A 16,465-nucleotide genomic window follows, 5' to 3' on the forward strand; every position below is an offset into this window, starting at 1 on the left:
TAGATGAAGAAGTGGTATTAAAGCACCGACTCAATGTACAGCTGCGGGAAGGTTTGTAGCAGAGAAGGTAACTTGTGTTAGACACGCTGATAGATTTCTTATGCTTAAACCATCTTTTTTTTTTTTCCTCTACTATATTATCAATGTCTCTGTTTTGATGGTTGGCACTTTTAAACCTGTTTTATTGCTGTATGGTCTGCATATGTAAAATAGTCTTTTTTTTTTAATAAGCACAACAAGAAGCTCTGTATTTTTTATGTCTAATAATAGTTGGAACAATCATTTTTAATATTTGTTTTTTGATAGCCTTGAACACTTTCTTGTCTAATCTATCATATTTCTCCTTCCTTTCTCTTCTAAAAGCAGCTTGAGCAATGAGTCCTTGTGTTTTGCACTCTAGAAGGCCACTTCTTTTGTAAAGATCAACAGGAACATTGTTTAATTCTTGTCGTAAGAATGCATGTAGCAAAGTAAGAGAATTTGCTATGATAGCAAACAACTTTTAAAAAAATGACTAGATTTCAAGTGGAAAGCATCCCTTTTGTCCCTCTCCTGGGAAAGGTAGGTAAGTTACGTAGGCTGATTCTCATCTCACGCCATTTACAAGCTAAATGGTGATGCAAGGTTTCATGTTTTGATATATATTTGCGTCTTCTGAGCTTGTGTGGTCTGACTGGCGAGCTCTCTCCTGCAGAAAGAGCTGTTGAACAGTGACTGCTGCTCGAATGTTGGCACTTCTCCCACTGCTGCTGTATTACGTCCAGATTTGATGGCCAGCCCTCAAAGATGGGTAACCGGAGCCATCAAAACCTTAGATCAAGTACAATTCCATTTAGTGATAGTAAGACAATATAGTACACGGTGCCAGTGATCAATTCTGCATACAAGTATCGCATCAGCGCAAATAATTGGTTTTGCTTTAGGTTTGCATACACTTTAAAGACAGCTCCATCTTTGCTCTGAGCTACAGAGCAAACAACCCTCATTAGGCTGTTACAAAATTTTCTGTAGCAGTAGTTGGTCATTTGTGTGTACAGCTTCGGTACAGTCTGGTGACTGTTCACTTTTACATCCGTCCCTATTCTTAAGTCAATGATTTTTCACTCTATGTAACAGGAGGGTTAATGTGTATGATAATTTCTTGACTCTTATTTATATCTAATTATGGCACTGCTATTGGATGGACTGGACTTCAGCTCTTTTGCGGTTCTAACAGCTAATTACAAGGAACTGCAGGACTGGTGGGACGTCACAGAATGGCTGAGGCTGGAAGGGACCTCTGGAGGTATCTGGTCCAACCCCCCTGCTCAAGCAGGGCCATCTAAAGCCAATTGTCCAGGACCATGTCCAGATGGCTTTTGAATATCTCCAAGGAGGAAGACTCCACAACTTCTCCAGGCTACCTGTGTCAATATACTTGGTCACCCTCACAGTGAAAAAGTGTTTCCTGACGTTCAGAGGGAACGTCCTGTCCTTCAGTTTGTGCCCATTGCCTCTGGTCCTGTCACTGGGCACCACTGAAAAGAGCCTGGCTCCGTCCTCTTTGCCCCCTCCCTTCAGGTATTTATATGCATTGATAAGGTCCTCCCTGAACCTTCTCTAGGATGAACAGTCCCAGCTCTTTCAGTCTTTCCTGGCTGTGATTAAAATGACAACCACATCTTGAAATCTCATCGCTTTTAAAGCCTGATGGGTTTCTTCCTTCCTGTTCCCAGTCATTTTAATGTTGTAGTCTCATGTAATTTAAGGCTCATTCCCTGTTCCAGATACTATAGGATGAACTGATGCTTGTCTGGGAAATGCTAGGGCTGTAGCTGGGACACACCAGAAACCAGACAGTGCCAGATACTGCTAGAGAGCTGCAGTTTGCACACAGAAAAAATGACTATCTAAACTATTACAGAAGGCAAAATACAAAAGCTGCTGCTGTCAGACACAATGTACAGCTTGCTTTTGTGCTTATGAACATGTTCTACCCCATAGAAAGCTGGAGGTGGTTTTCTTTTTTCTGCTTAGATAAAGGACCTTCACTCCATTCCTCTCCCTGAAAGGAAGATCAATATAACTATTGTTATGAAAATTCCCTTCCCTAACTATATAGGAACCAGTCTTTATAGTATGAAAGTGTTTTATCTTTGTTAATACATTTATTAGTTCACATTATACACTGTAATGTAATGAGGTAGTGGAATTTTACTGGGGACTTTGGCATTGTTCATATGTAAGTATAACAAACTGAAGGACAGCCCAGCCCTGGAAAGAAGGACTTTGCTGCTTGGAAGCTTAGAGCTGTCCGTGAAGGATAAAAGATACACCTGAACAACCAAGATAATGCCAGCATCGTGTTGTACCTGAACATTGAAGGGTATAAGGACCCTGTGTAAAACCACATTTAGGGTGCCCCAGTTTGGCTGGGACACCTCACACACATCAACCATTTACCCTTGGGTTTCTCTCCGTTGCGTCCTAGCCTCTCTCCTTGGCTGGCACGGGCCAGTTGCGAATTTTCGTGACGCTGTGTGTGCCTATACCCTTACTCACCCTGAAGACCTCCACTGAATGAAATTCCTTCTCTCTACAGGAAATTCATCAGCAGGCTTCACTTTTTCCTAATGTTTAACTTCATCTTCCTTGCTGAAATGTAAGTCCATTGCTATCATAGTCCCATACACGCAGAAGCTATTCTGGTCCTGTTTGCAGGGTCACCTTTCTCCCCCATACGAATTCTTCAGCAGGTGGGGAAAGACCCACCAGCTCATGCAGCCTTTCCTTAACCATTCCGTTCTCTTCCACTGAATAATTACCTTCATTTCATTTTTTCGTTGTCTTGGCGGATCATTTTTTTCCTCGGGTAACATTTTTTTTCTGGTTTTATTTGCTTGCCAAGATGACATTTTGACCAGTTTGCAGTCCGTTGTACTTTAAAACATCCGTAGCCTTTCGCTGGGAGGAGTACGACATCTTCTTCGTCGCCTCCGAAGGGCAGGTCCCGTTGTCGCCCCGGGGGAACCGGGGGGGGTGGGGGGGGGGGGACCGGGGCGGGGGGGGGGGGTCGGACACCGGAGGGATGCAAGGCGCCGCCGGCCGGGTTGCGGTCCTCCGTGCCGCCGGGGGGCGCTGCCGCCGCCGCGTGACGTCTCCCTCCGGGGCGTGGCGGATGCTGCGGGGGTCGCGCTGAGGAGGAGGAGGAGGCGGCGGCGGCGGCGGCGACCGGCTGCGGTTCGCAGGGCCCGGCCGCCCCACCGGCACCCCGCAGGTGAGTGGGGCCGCAGGGGTTCGCTCCGCTGTGTTTTATTCCCTTCCCGCCGCCGGCAGGCTCTGCTGGGCCTCAGCGAAGGGCGCCGCGCCTGTCTGGGCCCGTCCCCGCCTTCCGGGGGGGCGGCCGGCCGGCCGGAGCCCCTTGGCAGAGCAGGCCGTGCCTAAGGAGGTGGGGAGGGGAGGGAGGCTCCTGGCCAGCCCGGTCTCTGCCGGGGGTGGTGGTGGTGGTGCTGGTGGTGTCCCCTTCCTTGTGCCTGCGTCTGAACCGGGCTAAAAGGTGCTCCCCGCCGTGGGGCTTGCTGTGCGTGAGGCATTCAGCACGGGGAGCCCCGCCGAAAACGGGGGGTGGGTGTCGTGCACCTCCGGTCACAGGCTGCTGATAGCTCTGCGCTGCAGAAGCACCAGGCAGAAGGAGCTGCGGCCGGCTGCTCTGATGGAAATAGCTGATTCTCTGCACCGCACATGCACCTGCGCTTCGCTGGGGGCTCGGCACTGATATCTTATTTCTCCAGTGGTGCACTATTACAAAATAGTAGTTCCCTTGTATATTATTTTTAAGAGGAAAATGTGGTCAGTGTTATTAAGAAATAGCGTTTACAATAGACACAAGTAATAGCTATATAGATGTATAGTTATATTAACTTTATAGAGTGCTTGTGGTTTGATTAACACAGCTTCAGTGTTTGTGCTTCTTTGCTGTATGTCATGTGTTTGTGCAGTTTTTGCCCAAGAGCTTTTAAGTCATAGATGGCACAGACCATTTGAAAACAAGTTTAGCTTATTCAGCAGAAGAACCAACATCTTGGCAAGCCATCAAACGAGGATAAAAGCAAAAATGTGCAGATACAAGAAGACAATAATTACATTAAAATGTTTTTCTCTCCGTGTGCATGTTTAAAGCACAAAATTGTTCTAGGAAGTGGATTTAAAATAATAAAACATTTACTTGAGTTTTTACGCACTTCTGCTATTACCTGCTTCTCTGCTGTAGTCTTGTGGAAGAGAGGAAAAAGGGGACTACCGTTACCTTCTTTGGTAGTAAGAGGAATGGAGTTCTGCTTCCATGTTTTCTTCCATAGTCTGTATTTCTGCAAGAGAAGGGGGAAAGGTCCTGCCTTAATAGCTTCCTAGTGAGAACTCAAGTGAGTACACTTTGAAGCCATTTTTTTATATTAGACCGATTTTGGAGCAGATGTGGGGAAAGTTAGACAAACACGAGTAGTTCTGTGGGAGTCAGTGGACTGTTTCTCTGCCTGGGTAGTCATCCAAATAGGTATTTGTAACAATGCGGTTCAATATTTTACCACGTAGATTGCTCACCCTCGAGCTGTGGGATTTCTGTGACCGCTTCAGTACGAGCTGCTGCTGAAATCTGTCCTGTCTGCTGTTGTGTGCTTCTGAGTGTCCCTTGTGCTGGACCCTGTGATATCTGACTCAAGGGGAGTAAGTAGGCTGGAAACTACCCGGATGAATAATACATGGTTAGTTTTTTTTAGCTGGATTTGGCTGCAGCTAGTGCTGGGACAACAGAATGGATGAGTATGAAGGCAAAGCTGCTAGTGGGACTTTTTTTTGGTAACATCCCGTTGCGATAAGATCCAAAACCTCAGTTGTACTTTGAGCATCAGAAGAAACTTGTTTCATAAAATTAAGTGGGCCTCTGTTGTATCTCCTGGAATTTGTGGAAGGTTTGAGTATCCTGCCTGTTCTTGCGTGAGGAAGAGATTAATGGAAATGAGTGCGTAGTGGATGACAAAGAATGGTTATCAACACAGTAGAATATGCAAGCTGAAGAGCAGGATGAGGTACTGGCAGTGATGAAGCAATGTGAAACATTGGAAGTGAGGGTGAGCAGTTTGAATTTACAGGGGAAAGACAAATTATCTGTCACTGTGAAAACTTCAGAGAGGGTAGCCACAGATTATTGGGACTCCCTGCTTCTCTTGTGCTTGATGCCTGATAGTGCTATGTCCAGGACATAGGCCGCCAAAGGAAGGAAAATGGTGACAGAAAACTTAATTGAATTTTGTTTAGATGTACTGCAAGGAGAAGGGATCGAGTTGAGTAGTCCAGTATTTAGATTGCAGCTTCACCAACTTCAGTGTTTTAACTTGCTGTCTGTACCCCCAAAGAAAAGCAAAGAACACTCTTGGTTGACTTCATGCTGGGTAAGGAAAGTCTGTTCAGTTTTGTTTCCCAGCTTGACTTGGAAAACTGGTCAGTATTTAGTGTCCCTGATGTAAATACAAATACATCAGAAAGTAGCTGTTAAGGTATTCAGGTAGGAATGCTGGCACATGAAGTAAGCAAAAGTGATTGCATCAGTCAGAGCTGGAAATGAGCTAAAATATTCATAAATTAAATACAAGTGCACCACCACATTACATCTAGTGAGTCGTTTTGTCCTCTTTGTACCTGGGTAACCCTTTTATGTACCTGGAAATGAGATTTTCACTCAGAACAGATTTGATGTTACAGCTCTGGAGGAGTTGAGAGGGGTTTTTACTTACAAGTTCTGTAATTCTGATCCCCAAGCCCATGGCTTGTTTGTTGATTTTAATGTTAGAGAAGATTCTTAGCATAATCCAGTTTGGCCTTGTAGATAACGTAGGCCATAGATTGCAGTCTGTAATTCCTGTTTTAGCTTTGAAATGATAAACGGCTTTAAAAGCAGCCTCTGCTATCATTCTGCATACTTTTTAAGATAAGCTATGTGCTAATGTTTATTATAAACTGCTTTCCAAATTCAGTACTTCAAGATAAGCTATGTGCTAATGTTTATTGTAAACTGTTTTCCAAATTCAGGACTGATCTGTGTACGCATATTTCAAAAGTCTGTGATACAGATTAGAAAGGACAGATTATTTTCCTCTGGATGTTGCTAGTTGAGAGTGAAAATTACTGAACAGGTACAGCTTCTCTTCTCACTTCATGGTGCTATGTGGAATAGCATCCAGAGGCTGAGCAAGATATGTTAGTCTGCTCTTAAGATTGTATCTCTAAGACACAGTTTGGAATTTACTGCATGGGCTATTTTATAGACTTTGCCCATTTTTTTTCCTCAACCAAGTTTGTCACTATTCTTCAGTAAAGATCTTAACCTTTGAGCTGCCTTGTACCTACATCATCTTTAGGATTTTGCTTTTTAAAACCTTGCTATGGCCTATACTTGTGTTTATTAGGAAGCTACAGCTTTCTATGGTCAGAAACTGTGATTATGTCTGGTACTTCGGTGCCATTTAGAAATTTGTGGTGCTTGATTGTGAGGAACAGAAGCAAGGAACACTTGCTGTTCCTGGGGTTTCAGATGGAGGCATTTTATATGCTGATCAGTGACCTCAAGGGTTGCAACACTCATCATATTTTTCGGATATGCAGCAGTCACACAGCAATTAATGCAGCTTGATCTTCTTTAATGTTTTTAGTCTTTATGTATGATATTGTAGAAATATGCATTGATATAATCCCTGTTATATTGCAGTGGCAGGCAGTGTTTAAGGTCAGGTTAAATATTAGCAAACTATATGTGGTTTGTATCTTCTATTTATATGTGGGAGAAGCAACTATGCTGAAGAATACTTTATGGCATTTACTCTTTAAAGACTTCTTTGGATTATTTTTTATAGTATTGACATTGTACTGACTAGCAGCTTTTAGAAAAGGCATATTATGCATATTTTATACATAATTTCATTGTTTCTCAGCAACTAGTAATGTGGAGATCAGAGGTGCTGTCAGAATTGAACAAACAAATCAGTTTCAAGCATTTTATGGTGAACTATGGAGAGAGAAGTACGAGTTAATTACAGTTATCTGAGAGTCGCTGATACTTACTGTGGTATTATTTCATTTATTTTTTCATAGCCATCGTGAAACTATGTGGAAATGGGGTAGTGGAGATGATTCTCCTTCCAAAACAGTAGTAAGTACTGAATTACGATTAAAATAATATTTTCGTAAGAATTTCTGACTTAGAGAATCTTTAATTAATGATATACTAATCGTATGTATTTGCTCTTTCGTAAATAAGTTGCTTAACTAGTTTTCCCATGACTCAGTTTTAGGACTCTGAAAGTCAGGTTGGGTTCTTGCTTCCTGTCTGCTTGGTGTTTAATCTCTTGTGCGTAACACAGCTGCTCTATTCATCTTCGCTATGCTTATCTTGCTTTAAGAAAACTTCTGTAGAAATTACGTAAGCTTTACCCCAGTTGTATTTTTTGTGTATAGTATGTTCAATATCAATATTTTGTTGCCACTAGGTTCAGTAACACTACTACTGGTTGTTATGGCGCAAATCCAGTAAATGAGCAAATTCAGTTTTAGATAACCTAGGTGCTTTGACGGTTTTACTGTATTTCAAACTAATATTCCTAAACCGATTTCTAAGATTTATAATTTCACGTGTCTATCAAACTTGCTAAAAACAGTCTGGTATAGGTACATATAGTATATGTAAGTTTCAGTGTTGCACTCTTAATAAGATTTGCTGAATGTGTTTAAAAAACCGCAAACAAACACCAACTGATGACTTTTTGTGCTGGAGCAGTATTGCCTGCGCCATTTTGTTTGTTCAAAGTGTACTTAATGTCTGCAGGCCGCAGGCTCACAAGATGCAAGCAGCATGTCGGTGACAGACTTGACTGAACAGCTGACAAGCACTGAACAGCTGGTAACACAGCTAAAGGAGCTTGTCAGAGAGAAGGATGCTGAGCTTCGAAATAAAGATGTTCAGTTAAAGGTACCGTGCCTGTATTCATGTCGAAAAGACTGTTTAAAAAAACCCCTTCAGTCCTGTTTATCATGAGCTGTTTTTGTAGCTGCAGGCTCACAGTCAGTTATAGCAACGCTAGGAACACAGGAAGCGTTGGTCACAATTAGCTGTTAGGGTTCCTGGATGTTACCGCTTTTTGCCAGTGTGTCTTCTGTTCCAAAATTGTAACTGGGTTTGGGTATTACACAGGCAACATGTGTTCCTTGCATGAGCAGATGCACTTAATAATTGCGAGGGACGGGCTGACTTTCCGAGAGCTAGGGGTGCGTGGTTATTTTAGGCTAAGTACGGGGAAAAATACCATCCAAATCATTACTGGACATTTAGTGAGATGCCAGCTTACCTCAAACCGAATTTCTGTAGATAATGTTTGTTTCTTCTTCCGCTATATATGTCTTTTTGTTGTATAATGATCTTACTATTAATGCTACTATATATTATCCTCTGCTTTTGACTGGCATTAGGAAGGATGGAACTAGAAAGAATTTATATCTAATATCCTGAAGACTTTTGAAGGTTTGTTATTCTTTACTCTGTTGTTTTTTTAACAGCCGTAAGGTTGGTCTGTTCCTGCAAGAGACTTATTTTTACACTTTTTAAAAAATGTCTTTGTGAACACGAACAGCCAAGTGTTAAAATATTGAATTTTCTAAAACTCATTGTAAATTAAGTCATCTCTTTAAACACAATGAAATATGCTTTTATAGTATTATGAAAGTGTCTTTATTTTTGCAGCCAAAAAAAAAAAAATCAACTCTTCTTAAAAAAATCAAGCCCTGAATTTGTATTGCTATCAAAAAATAGGAAAATTTCTAACATCATAATGCTCTGGATTCTATACAACAACAATAACAACTATGTGCAGAAAGTTTAAATAATGAAAGGAAGGTTTTTTTCATATATGCAGACCTGTTGCGTGTGACATTATAATGTCTCTTCAGGGGAAAGATTTTTTTTTTTGGTAATCACTTTAGATTTCTCTCTCTCTCTCTCTCTCTCTCTGGAAGAATTGAAGGATGCAGTTGTTCATGTAGTTAATTTAGTCCTTCATGACTTTGATGTTTGTAGGAGGAGAAGGAATCCGCTGATGCCAAACTTTCCAAGTTGAAACTGCAAAACAAAGCCAAGGTTGCATCATTAACCTCACAGTTGGAAGAACTTAAGAAACAGTTATCAGTATCAGGAGGCTTAGAGGCCAAAGCAGAACAAAAAAAGGTAGGTGTCCTTACATTTTAAAGCAGACATGATTTCTGTGAGGCTGTAGACACTTTTGCATGCTGGACTCAAATGTGGAACCAAAGTTCAGATTTTGAGCTGAGTCATATTAGGATCAGGGCAGACTGTGTGGGTGCTGTCAGTCCATCTGTGTATTTCTATTTCATTCTTCTTCTATCTTTCTGTAGAAATGTAGAAAATTGTACATTCCTTTCAAATTGTTTTAGTAAAAAAAGTCTTACTGATCTTCATCTTATTAGCAGCTTAAAGTTTTAACACTTGTGAATCAGGAAGATAAGTTTTTGAGAAGAAATGAAAACAAAACCTAACTTGTTACTTTAGTGTCCAAGATAAAAATGGAAATATAAACATGTCCTTGGTAGCAAAATGTAAATTAAGTGTAGGAATGTCTCATTTAAGTGACCAGTGTTTTACTGTTAACAAAGATTCTCAGATCTGTTTGTAGTAGTGCAGTTGTGTGAGTAGACTTGTATTTATTCAGAATGGCATATTTTGACTTCATACAGCTTCTAAAATAACTTCAGTGAGGCTTTAATATTTCTAGGGCATTTGTTTTTTAAAGGTATGCTGAAAGGGAACAGAAACAGATCAGTTTGTTGAAGTCCCTAGGTGTCCTCAAAGACATGCAGTATTTATGCTTCTGATCAATTTTGCTAATAAAACATATTCTTAGCAATTGCACTTGATTTCTTTTGTAATGGCAGATAATTTCTATAACCCGGTAGTTATACATACTGAAATTCTGATTGGAAACATTGTGCTTAGGAACAGTTTAATTTACACTTTTTTCCCCCAGTAGTCCTTTTTCCCCTCTGATTTACATGGACTACACTTGCCAGATGCTATGGGTTACAATTGCTAGAGGAAATGAATGCCCTTATTGCATGTTTTAGTCCACTTTGCAGCAATAATTATCATTAATAATTTAAATACGAAGATTTTTACAAGCTTGATATAAATTCTGTGCCTGCTTTGTCTAGCTTCTACATGGAATATGTAATATATAAGAGAACTGAAACACAAACCATGAGTAAGGTCCACTTTTTCTCACCAGTATTATCTGAATAGGTAGAGGTACAGAAGTCAGGTGTTACCTATTTATGGAATGCAAACCTCCCTGTTTTTGCAGGCATCAAAAGACGGTGACCAGGAAAATGCTGCGGCAAATCGTGGGAAAATATTAGTACTGAGAAGGAGAATAGAAGAACTAGAATCCCAGATCACACAAAAAAATGAAGAGTTACAAAAAAAGGTGGTGTTTTATATGATGCTAAGTGTGTGGTTTTTCACATTTGTGGTGTAGGAGTATGTTTACATATATTTATATATTTAATTGCATGTTATATTACTAAACAGATATTCTGAGAGTTTTCTGTTGAGTAGACAGAGAATTTCATATGCTACAACCTGCCCGAGCAAACACAGTGAGAATTCTGTTACTGTGTCTTCAGTGAGCAGTGAATCCTCAAGGATGCTTTTGTAGTCGTTTGAAAATGAATGGAATAGGATACACAAATATGAACTTTGTGTTGTAATGCTATATTTAAATCTTGTATTTCGAACAAAAATGCTGTTTTGCTTCAGTTTTTCTTGCTGCAAAAATAAGTCATAACAGGAAGAAATGTAGGCAAGGGATGATGTCATGTTATGGTTTGTAGCTGTTCTGTGCAGTGATGTGTTTTGTGGACATGACTGTTGACTGTGGAAGGTGGCAGGAATGTGAATGCTGCAGAATTTCAGAGAGAAAGGCTCAGTAATTAAAGATTACACTTAGAATTGAACCAGGTTATAAATTTGATTGTAATTTTTTCAGTACCCTAAAACAGGCAATAAGGAAATAATGCAAACTGTTGTTCTGTGCTGCAGATGGTGGAAGTATTGATTACAAGCAATGCTGTCTTTTGATTTTCAGAATGTTGAACTGGAGGCCCAGCGCTGTCGTGGGGCTGAAATGGATGCCATGCTGGCAGAGAAAGAAAAGAAGTTAGCTGAAAGAGATGCTTATATCATCGATTTACAGATAGCGTGTGGATCAAGTGGTGTTGCCAATGAAATACTCTTGCCCAATGAAGAACTGAAGGTATATTAGCAGCTCAAATATAAAATCTCCATAGAGGTTTCAAGGAATCAGCGAATTCTGATGCGTTATACGGTGGATCCTTCTCTGAAGCGCAATCCTCTGCAGTTATTCATGTGAATAAAAATTCTTTACTGATTATTTTCATTTATGTTAGTAGATCTATATTTATTTACTTCTTTTGTCAGTACCACTGATATGTATTAGTATCGACTCCAGAATGTGCTGACAAATTTCACTCAAATTAAAACCAAACCTGAATTTTGAGTTTGATGTTGCTTTAACTGAGGGAAGGGCTAGGAGGTGGCTTCATGATGATTGCTCTATCTTTTTTCTGGGTCCGTTCTTCTAATTGTCTTTTGGTTTGCATTCTAAAGAATCAGCTGGCTGTTAAAGACTCATCACTACAAAGCATGCAGATTCTAGTTCAGAACCTTACCAAGAAGGTTGGGGACAGTGAAGAAAAATGTAGCTTGTTCCAGGAACAGATTGAGAGTCTTAAAAAGCTTCAGAGCAAAGAAAGAGAGCGTTTCCAAGGAAAAGAGGCTACATATATGGAAAATGTAAGTAAACACACTGTAAAAATATTTACATTCTTTCGTGGAAGAAGTGGTATCTTGGCTGTAGTGTTTCTGTCTCAATAGTGAAGAAATGCTATTTTTCATTTTGGATGATTCTTCAGTAAAGATCTATATGATGCTCAGATGAAATGAGAATAATTAAGCAGTAGACGGTTTGTGCTGGTGATAATTGCAGTTGAAAGTTTTGTGCAAGAAAGGAGTTTAAGGATGTGGCTGGTGTTTGGGCACGGAGGAACTAGTGTGTAGCAGAGTGAAATGAGTTGTGCAGAATTGCAGGTGAAGAACCTCCAAACAGCTCTTTCTTGTAGCACTACATCTCAAGGTGCAAAAATGCAGGCATGCAATGGCTGGTAGTGTTTTTGGATTATTGCAATCATTCTTGGCACAAATGGCTATTTAACGGATGACTTTCACTTGTGCTGTGAGCTGTCTGGCACAGTTTTTAGTATGAGAGCATGGAAAAAAATTGTATTTTCCACCTGACTGAAAAATAGATGAAGTTTGGTATACTTAATGGGAAATTTTCTGGAAGTTAACAGCTGATTAACAGGCCAAGACAAACAACAACAACGACTTGTTAAATAATACTTTAAAAAAAAAAAAAGTGGAACTAGGAAGCATATTACCCATTCCTTGATGTTACTGGGCTCTTCCAACTCCCTTGGAAGCTACATCTCTGATTTTAATGTGATGTGCCTGATCTCTCAGCATTTGAGTTCTACCACGTATGAAACTATTCATCTCAGTATTTCCCACATCATTTGATGTCTGAGTTTATTTTATCTGTAACAAAAATGCTACTTTTAATGCTGAACATGACCACGCCTGTTCAGCAGCACGCAGGGAATTAGTTCTGATACAGGAAAGAAAGAAAAAGACTAACAGTTGAGACTGTAAAAGCCATTTTGGTGAGCACAGTGTCGTCACTCAGATATAAATCTGGGTAGGACTTTATGTGAATTTATTCAAAATATCATTAGTGAGATTCCAAAAGTTATATGCAGTTCTTATAAAAATTGTAAGATAGCTAACAGAGGCACGTTGGAAGTAGAATACAAGTTTTTGAGGAGGAGACAGCTAGGTTTCAAAGCTGCCATTTGGGCTTAATTGATAGAAACTTGCTAGAAATGAACATGATCAGTGTAATCTTTTAGAAATTAGAAGTCTCAGAACAATGGCATCCAAAAAAGAAAGGTGAAGATCTGTGATATTAAACAAAAATGAGCGATACCATGCTTCTTATTTGAACTTTGTTATTGTGGAATTGAGACAAATTTTCTGTAAGTTGGAGGTTTATCCACATGCACCACTGATGTCAGTAGTCACTGGCTGAGTAGTATATTTACTGTTAACTGGAAGCAAAATTCAGACTTAAGATAGAATAAATTATCTTGCTGTACCTTTAGTTAGACAATTCAGTGTACTTTTACTATACCTTTGTGGACTGGTTTCATATTTACTTTCTATGTGTTTTTAGGTACGTGTGTTTCAAAATATTATCCAGGAAAAGGAAAAGGAACTGGAAGCACAGAGAGAAAAGCATGAGCAGGAGCTCTTTAAATTAGCTGCTAAATCTGATGCAAGTGCTGACCTAGAACAGGTACGTTGCTTTGGCAACTCAATAGCTTGCACTGAGTTAGTTAGACATGGGAATTTGGAATCATGTAATTACTAACCTCTGCGGCGCAGTTCAGATGTCTGATTGGGAAAATAAAGATAAGTCTTTTTCTTTCTCTTCTGAAAGTTTTAACTCCTTTATTGATTGCTTGGGTTTTTTTTGTTTTTGTTTTTTTCCCCTAGCTACTAAAGGCCTTGAAACAAAAGCTCCATGAAAAGGAAGAAGTCATGCTGGGAAGGACACAAGTGATAGATGTCTTGCAAAAAGAACTGGATGCCAAGGACCAGCAATTGAAAGTAAGAAATGGCATGTGTGTACAGCTAAACTCATCAGGTCAATTACAAGTTCAAAAAGCTGTTTGGTTGTGCGCAAAAGATAGTTTTGCCTAAAATATTTAGGCAGTTCTCTGGGAGGCTTTGACATGTGCTAATAATGCAACCATAGTTGTGCAAACAAATATTAATTCCAGTTAGGAAATTAACTTAAAGGAGAGGTAAAGTCCATAAAATATAGAACTTGTCAGTTCTCACCCATAGTTTGTCTTGATTCATTTTGGGAACTTGCTGTGTAGGGAAGACTTTTTGCTGTCAAAAGATTCCAGCTTCTCTAGTTAGGGACTGCAGTGAGCCTCAAAACTGAGGCTTTTTTTTTTCCCCCAAAGAGAGTGTTTTGCTAATTGTGTGCCTTTCCTTTTGCTGTATTTCTAGTGATTGCAAAAGCAATACCTAACAAAGGTTCTTTGTGTTTAAGCACCTAGCATGAATTCTGATTATAGCCTTTGAATGCTGCTGCTTCAGTTCAGCAGTGTAGAAAAAGGACGTTGGAGCCTCTCACATAGGCTTTTAGGACTCTGCTGAAACAGACACCTTATAGCCTGTCTAGGGTGCCAGGTCCAGCATTTTAGCTATACTATTTCCAACAAATTTTCAACTTACCGAGAAGGCTGCCAGAATCAAAATCTTACTAGAAATAGTTTCAGCTATGTACCCAGGTAGGTGTCCTGCTCAGGTAGTTAAGATCCATGGTAGTGTAAGCCTGTTTCATTTGTCCTTCCCATTTGTTATGCCTCCTGCCTTATGCCAACCTTTGTTGGTTTTTTTCTTTTGGGTTAGGTGCATCTTCTTACAGTGATGCCTTGCAAGAACTGATGGTACCTGGTGCTAGCACATTGAGGGAACAGAAATGCACACCTTGAGGGTAGGGGGAAGGTTTGACTGTGACAACACGAGCTTAAAGCACTTAAAGCTGAGATTCCATTATAGTTTAAGTATTAAAATAGCAGGAAGCCTTGCTTTATTTACATAAGCAGTTTTAACCATATTTTGGAAATGTTCCCTCTGCTGTTCTGCACAGCTTCTTTGCTTGGACACTTTGTATTCCTAGGTTTACGTGTCATGACAGTAGTTTTTTTTGAACAGCAGGTCAAATGCGAGTGGACTGCTCTGCTAGTGATCTGTAATCTTTTCTACCTCTTTATGTATTAAAATAACTAATGTAAAGGCACTAAAAGTAGAATAAGCACTAACAGAAAACTAGTTAGCAACAAAATATTGTAAAGAAGAACTAGATCAGTTTGCCAACGTTAATTTTAATGAATGTACGTGACAACACCTGAGTGGCATTGTAGTGAGCATTCTTAATCTTTGGGATCACAGTTAGAGAGATCTGCTTCTGGGTTTTTTTTTATATTCCATAGAGCCAAACATTCTTTTTTATTCCATTTTCACCTATGGGGGAGGTTGCATGTAGTTTGCACTCAAAATAGTGATGCCATTTTGCTGAAGTCCCCACTTCTGTCTTGGAAAGTCAGAACTGAGCAGCTTTTGTAGTAGAGCCAGGTTACCAACAGTAGCCCTGATTTCTGATTATAATGTATGTGGGATACAGATATAATATTTGACAGTGGTACTAAAAATACTTTGCGTTAAAATATAAAGGTGTTTTTTTGTTTTTTGTTTCAGGAGATTAATGAAAACCTGAAACGTCTTCTGTCTGAAAAAGAAAACCTCCAGTCTAAACTGGATGCTGAGAAACATGTAATGAGAGCCCAGTTAAGGGACATGATGGAGAAACATGAGCTTGAAATGACAAAAGTTAAGGAGAAATATAATGCTGAACTGCATGAAATTCAAGAGAAACATGAAACTGAGCTACAAGAGAAAGATCAGGCCCTGTTTCAGCTTAAGAAACAAGTGGCAGAATTAAGTGGTAGTGGACAGACTAACTCAAAAGAAGTTAGAGATCTGGAGTCTGTAACCAAAGAGAAGATGGAAGATTTAGAAGGTATCCTATTTAAACCGTTGTTAGATATGAAGAGTTCCTTTGCCCCAGACTGTTATGTATTGTATGCCAATTTCATACCTGTTGCAAGTAGAACTGCATTAAATTTGGTGGAAGAGTTGTTGCCACACTAATTAAAAAGTATCTATGATCAAATACAATAATAATGAGGGTTATAGGAATACCAAGATAATCACATGAACTATAAATACCTCACTACATTTCTTATTGTTCTGTTTTTCTGTAAATGCAGTTGTCTTGTATAAGTGTATAACTTCCAATTGCTAAAGGAATTAAACATAGGTCTTGGATTAATAATCTTTCTATGGTTTTAAATAATTTTTTGCGTCTTGTTTCTTAGCACAAGTGAAATTGAAAACAGAAGAGGCCAGCAAATCTGAAGCAAAGTTTCTGAAAATGAAGGCTTGGTCTAAATCAAGAATCAAACAACTGGAGGATGAACTAAAAAATGTATGTGTAACATTATGTTTAATATTTCATGCCTGTTTTAAACTACTGTGCTTGGAGATTTGACTGAAAAAAGTAAAATATGGGATAAACAGAATATTAAAATAATTTACTTGAAGTATCTTTATATATGAATTAATGTATAAAAATTGGATGGACATAAAATGTTGATACAG

At 39.5% G+C, this 16,465-nt stretch overlaps 1 protein-coding gene across 5 annotated transcripts in view; it reads left to right on the top strand.

Annotated features, from left to right (window-relative positions):
- The first annotated feature begins 4,695 nt into the window (after window positions 1-4,695).
- LOC127017158 (golgin subfamily B member 1-like) overlaps window positions 4,696-16,465 on the top strand; it is a 45,341-nt gene continuing 33,571 nt past the window's right edge. For all 5 annotated transcript variants that reach the window (XM_050898097.1, XM_050898093.1, XM_050898098.1 and 2 more), the window contains exons 1-11: window positions 4,696-4,739; window positions 7,123-7,180; window positions 7,853-7,996; window positions 9,098-9,244; window positions 10,395-10,517; window positions 11,178-11,345; window positions 11,720-11,905; window positions 13,401-13,523; window positions 13,724-13,837; window positions 15,503-15,824; window positions 16,183-16,292. In XM_050898097.1, coding sequence (XP_050754054.1) covers window positions 4,726-4,739; window positions 7,123-7,180; window positions 7,853-7,996; window positions 9,098-9,244; window positions 10,395-10,517; window positions 11,178-11,345; window positions 11,720-11,905; window positions 13,401-13,523; window positions 13,724-13,837; window positions 15,503-15,824; window positions 16,183-16,292 — 1,509 coding nt within the window. In that variant the 5' untranslated portion in view covers window positions 4,696-4,725. The remainder of the gene's footprint in view (window positions 4,740-7,122; window positions 7,181-7,852; window positions 7,997-9,097; window positions 9,245-10,394; window positions 10,518-11,177; window positions 11,346-11,719; window positions 11,906-13,400; window positions 13,524-13,723; window positions 13,838-15,502; window positions 15,825-16,182; window positions 16,293-16,465) is intronic.

This window comes from Gymnogyps californianus, chromosome 5 (genome assembly GCF_018139145.2).
Source record: "Gymnogyps californianus isolate 813 chromosome 5, ASM1813914v2, whole genome shotgun sequence".
In the NCBI taxonomy this organism is placed as follows: Eukaryota; Metazoa; Chordata; class Aves; order Accipitriformes; family Cathartidae; genus Gymnogyps; species Gymnogyps californianus.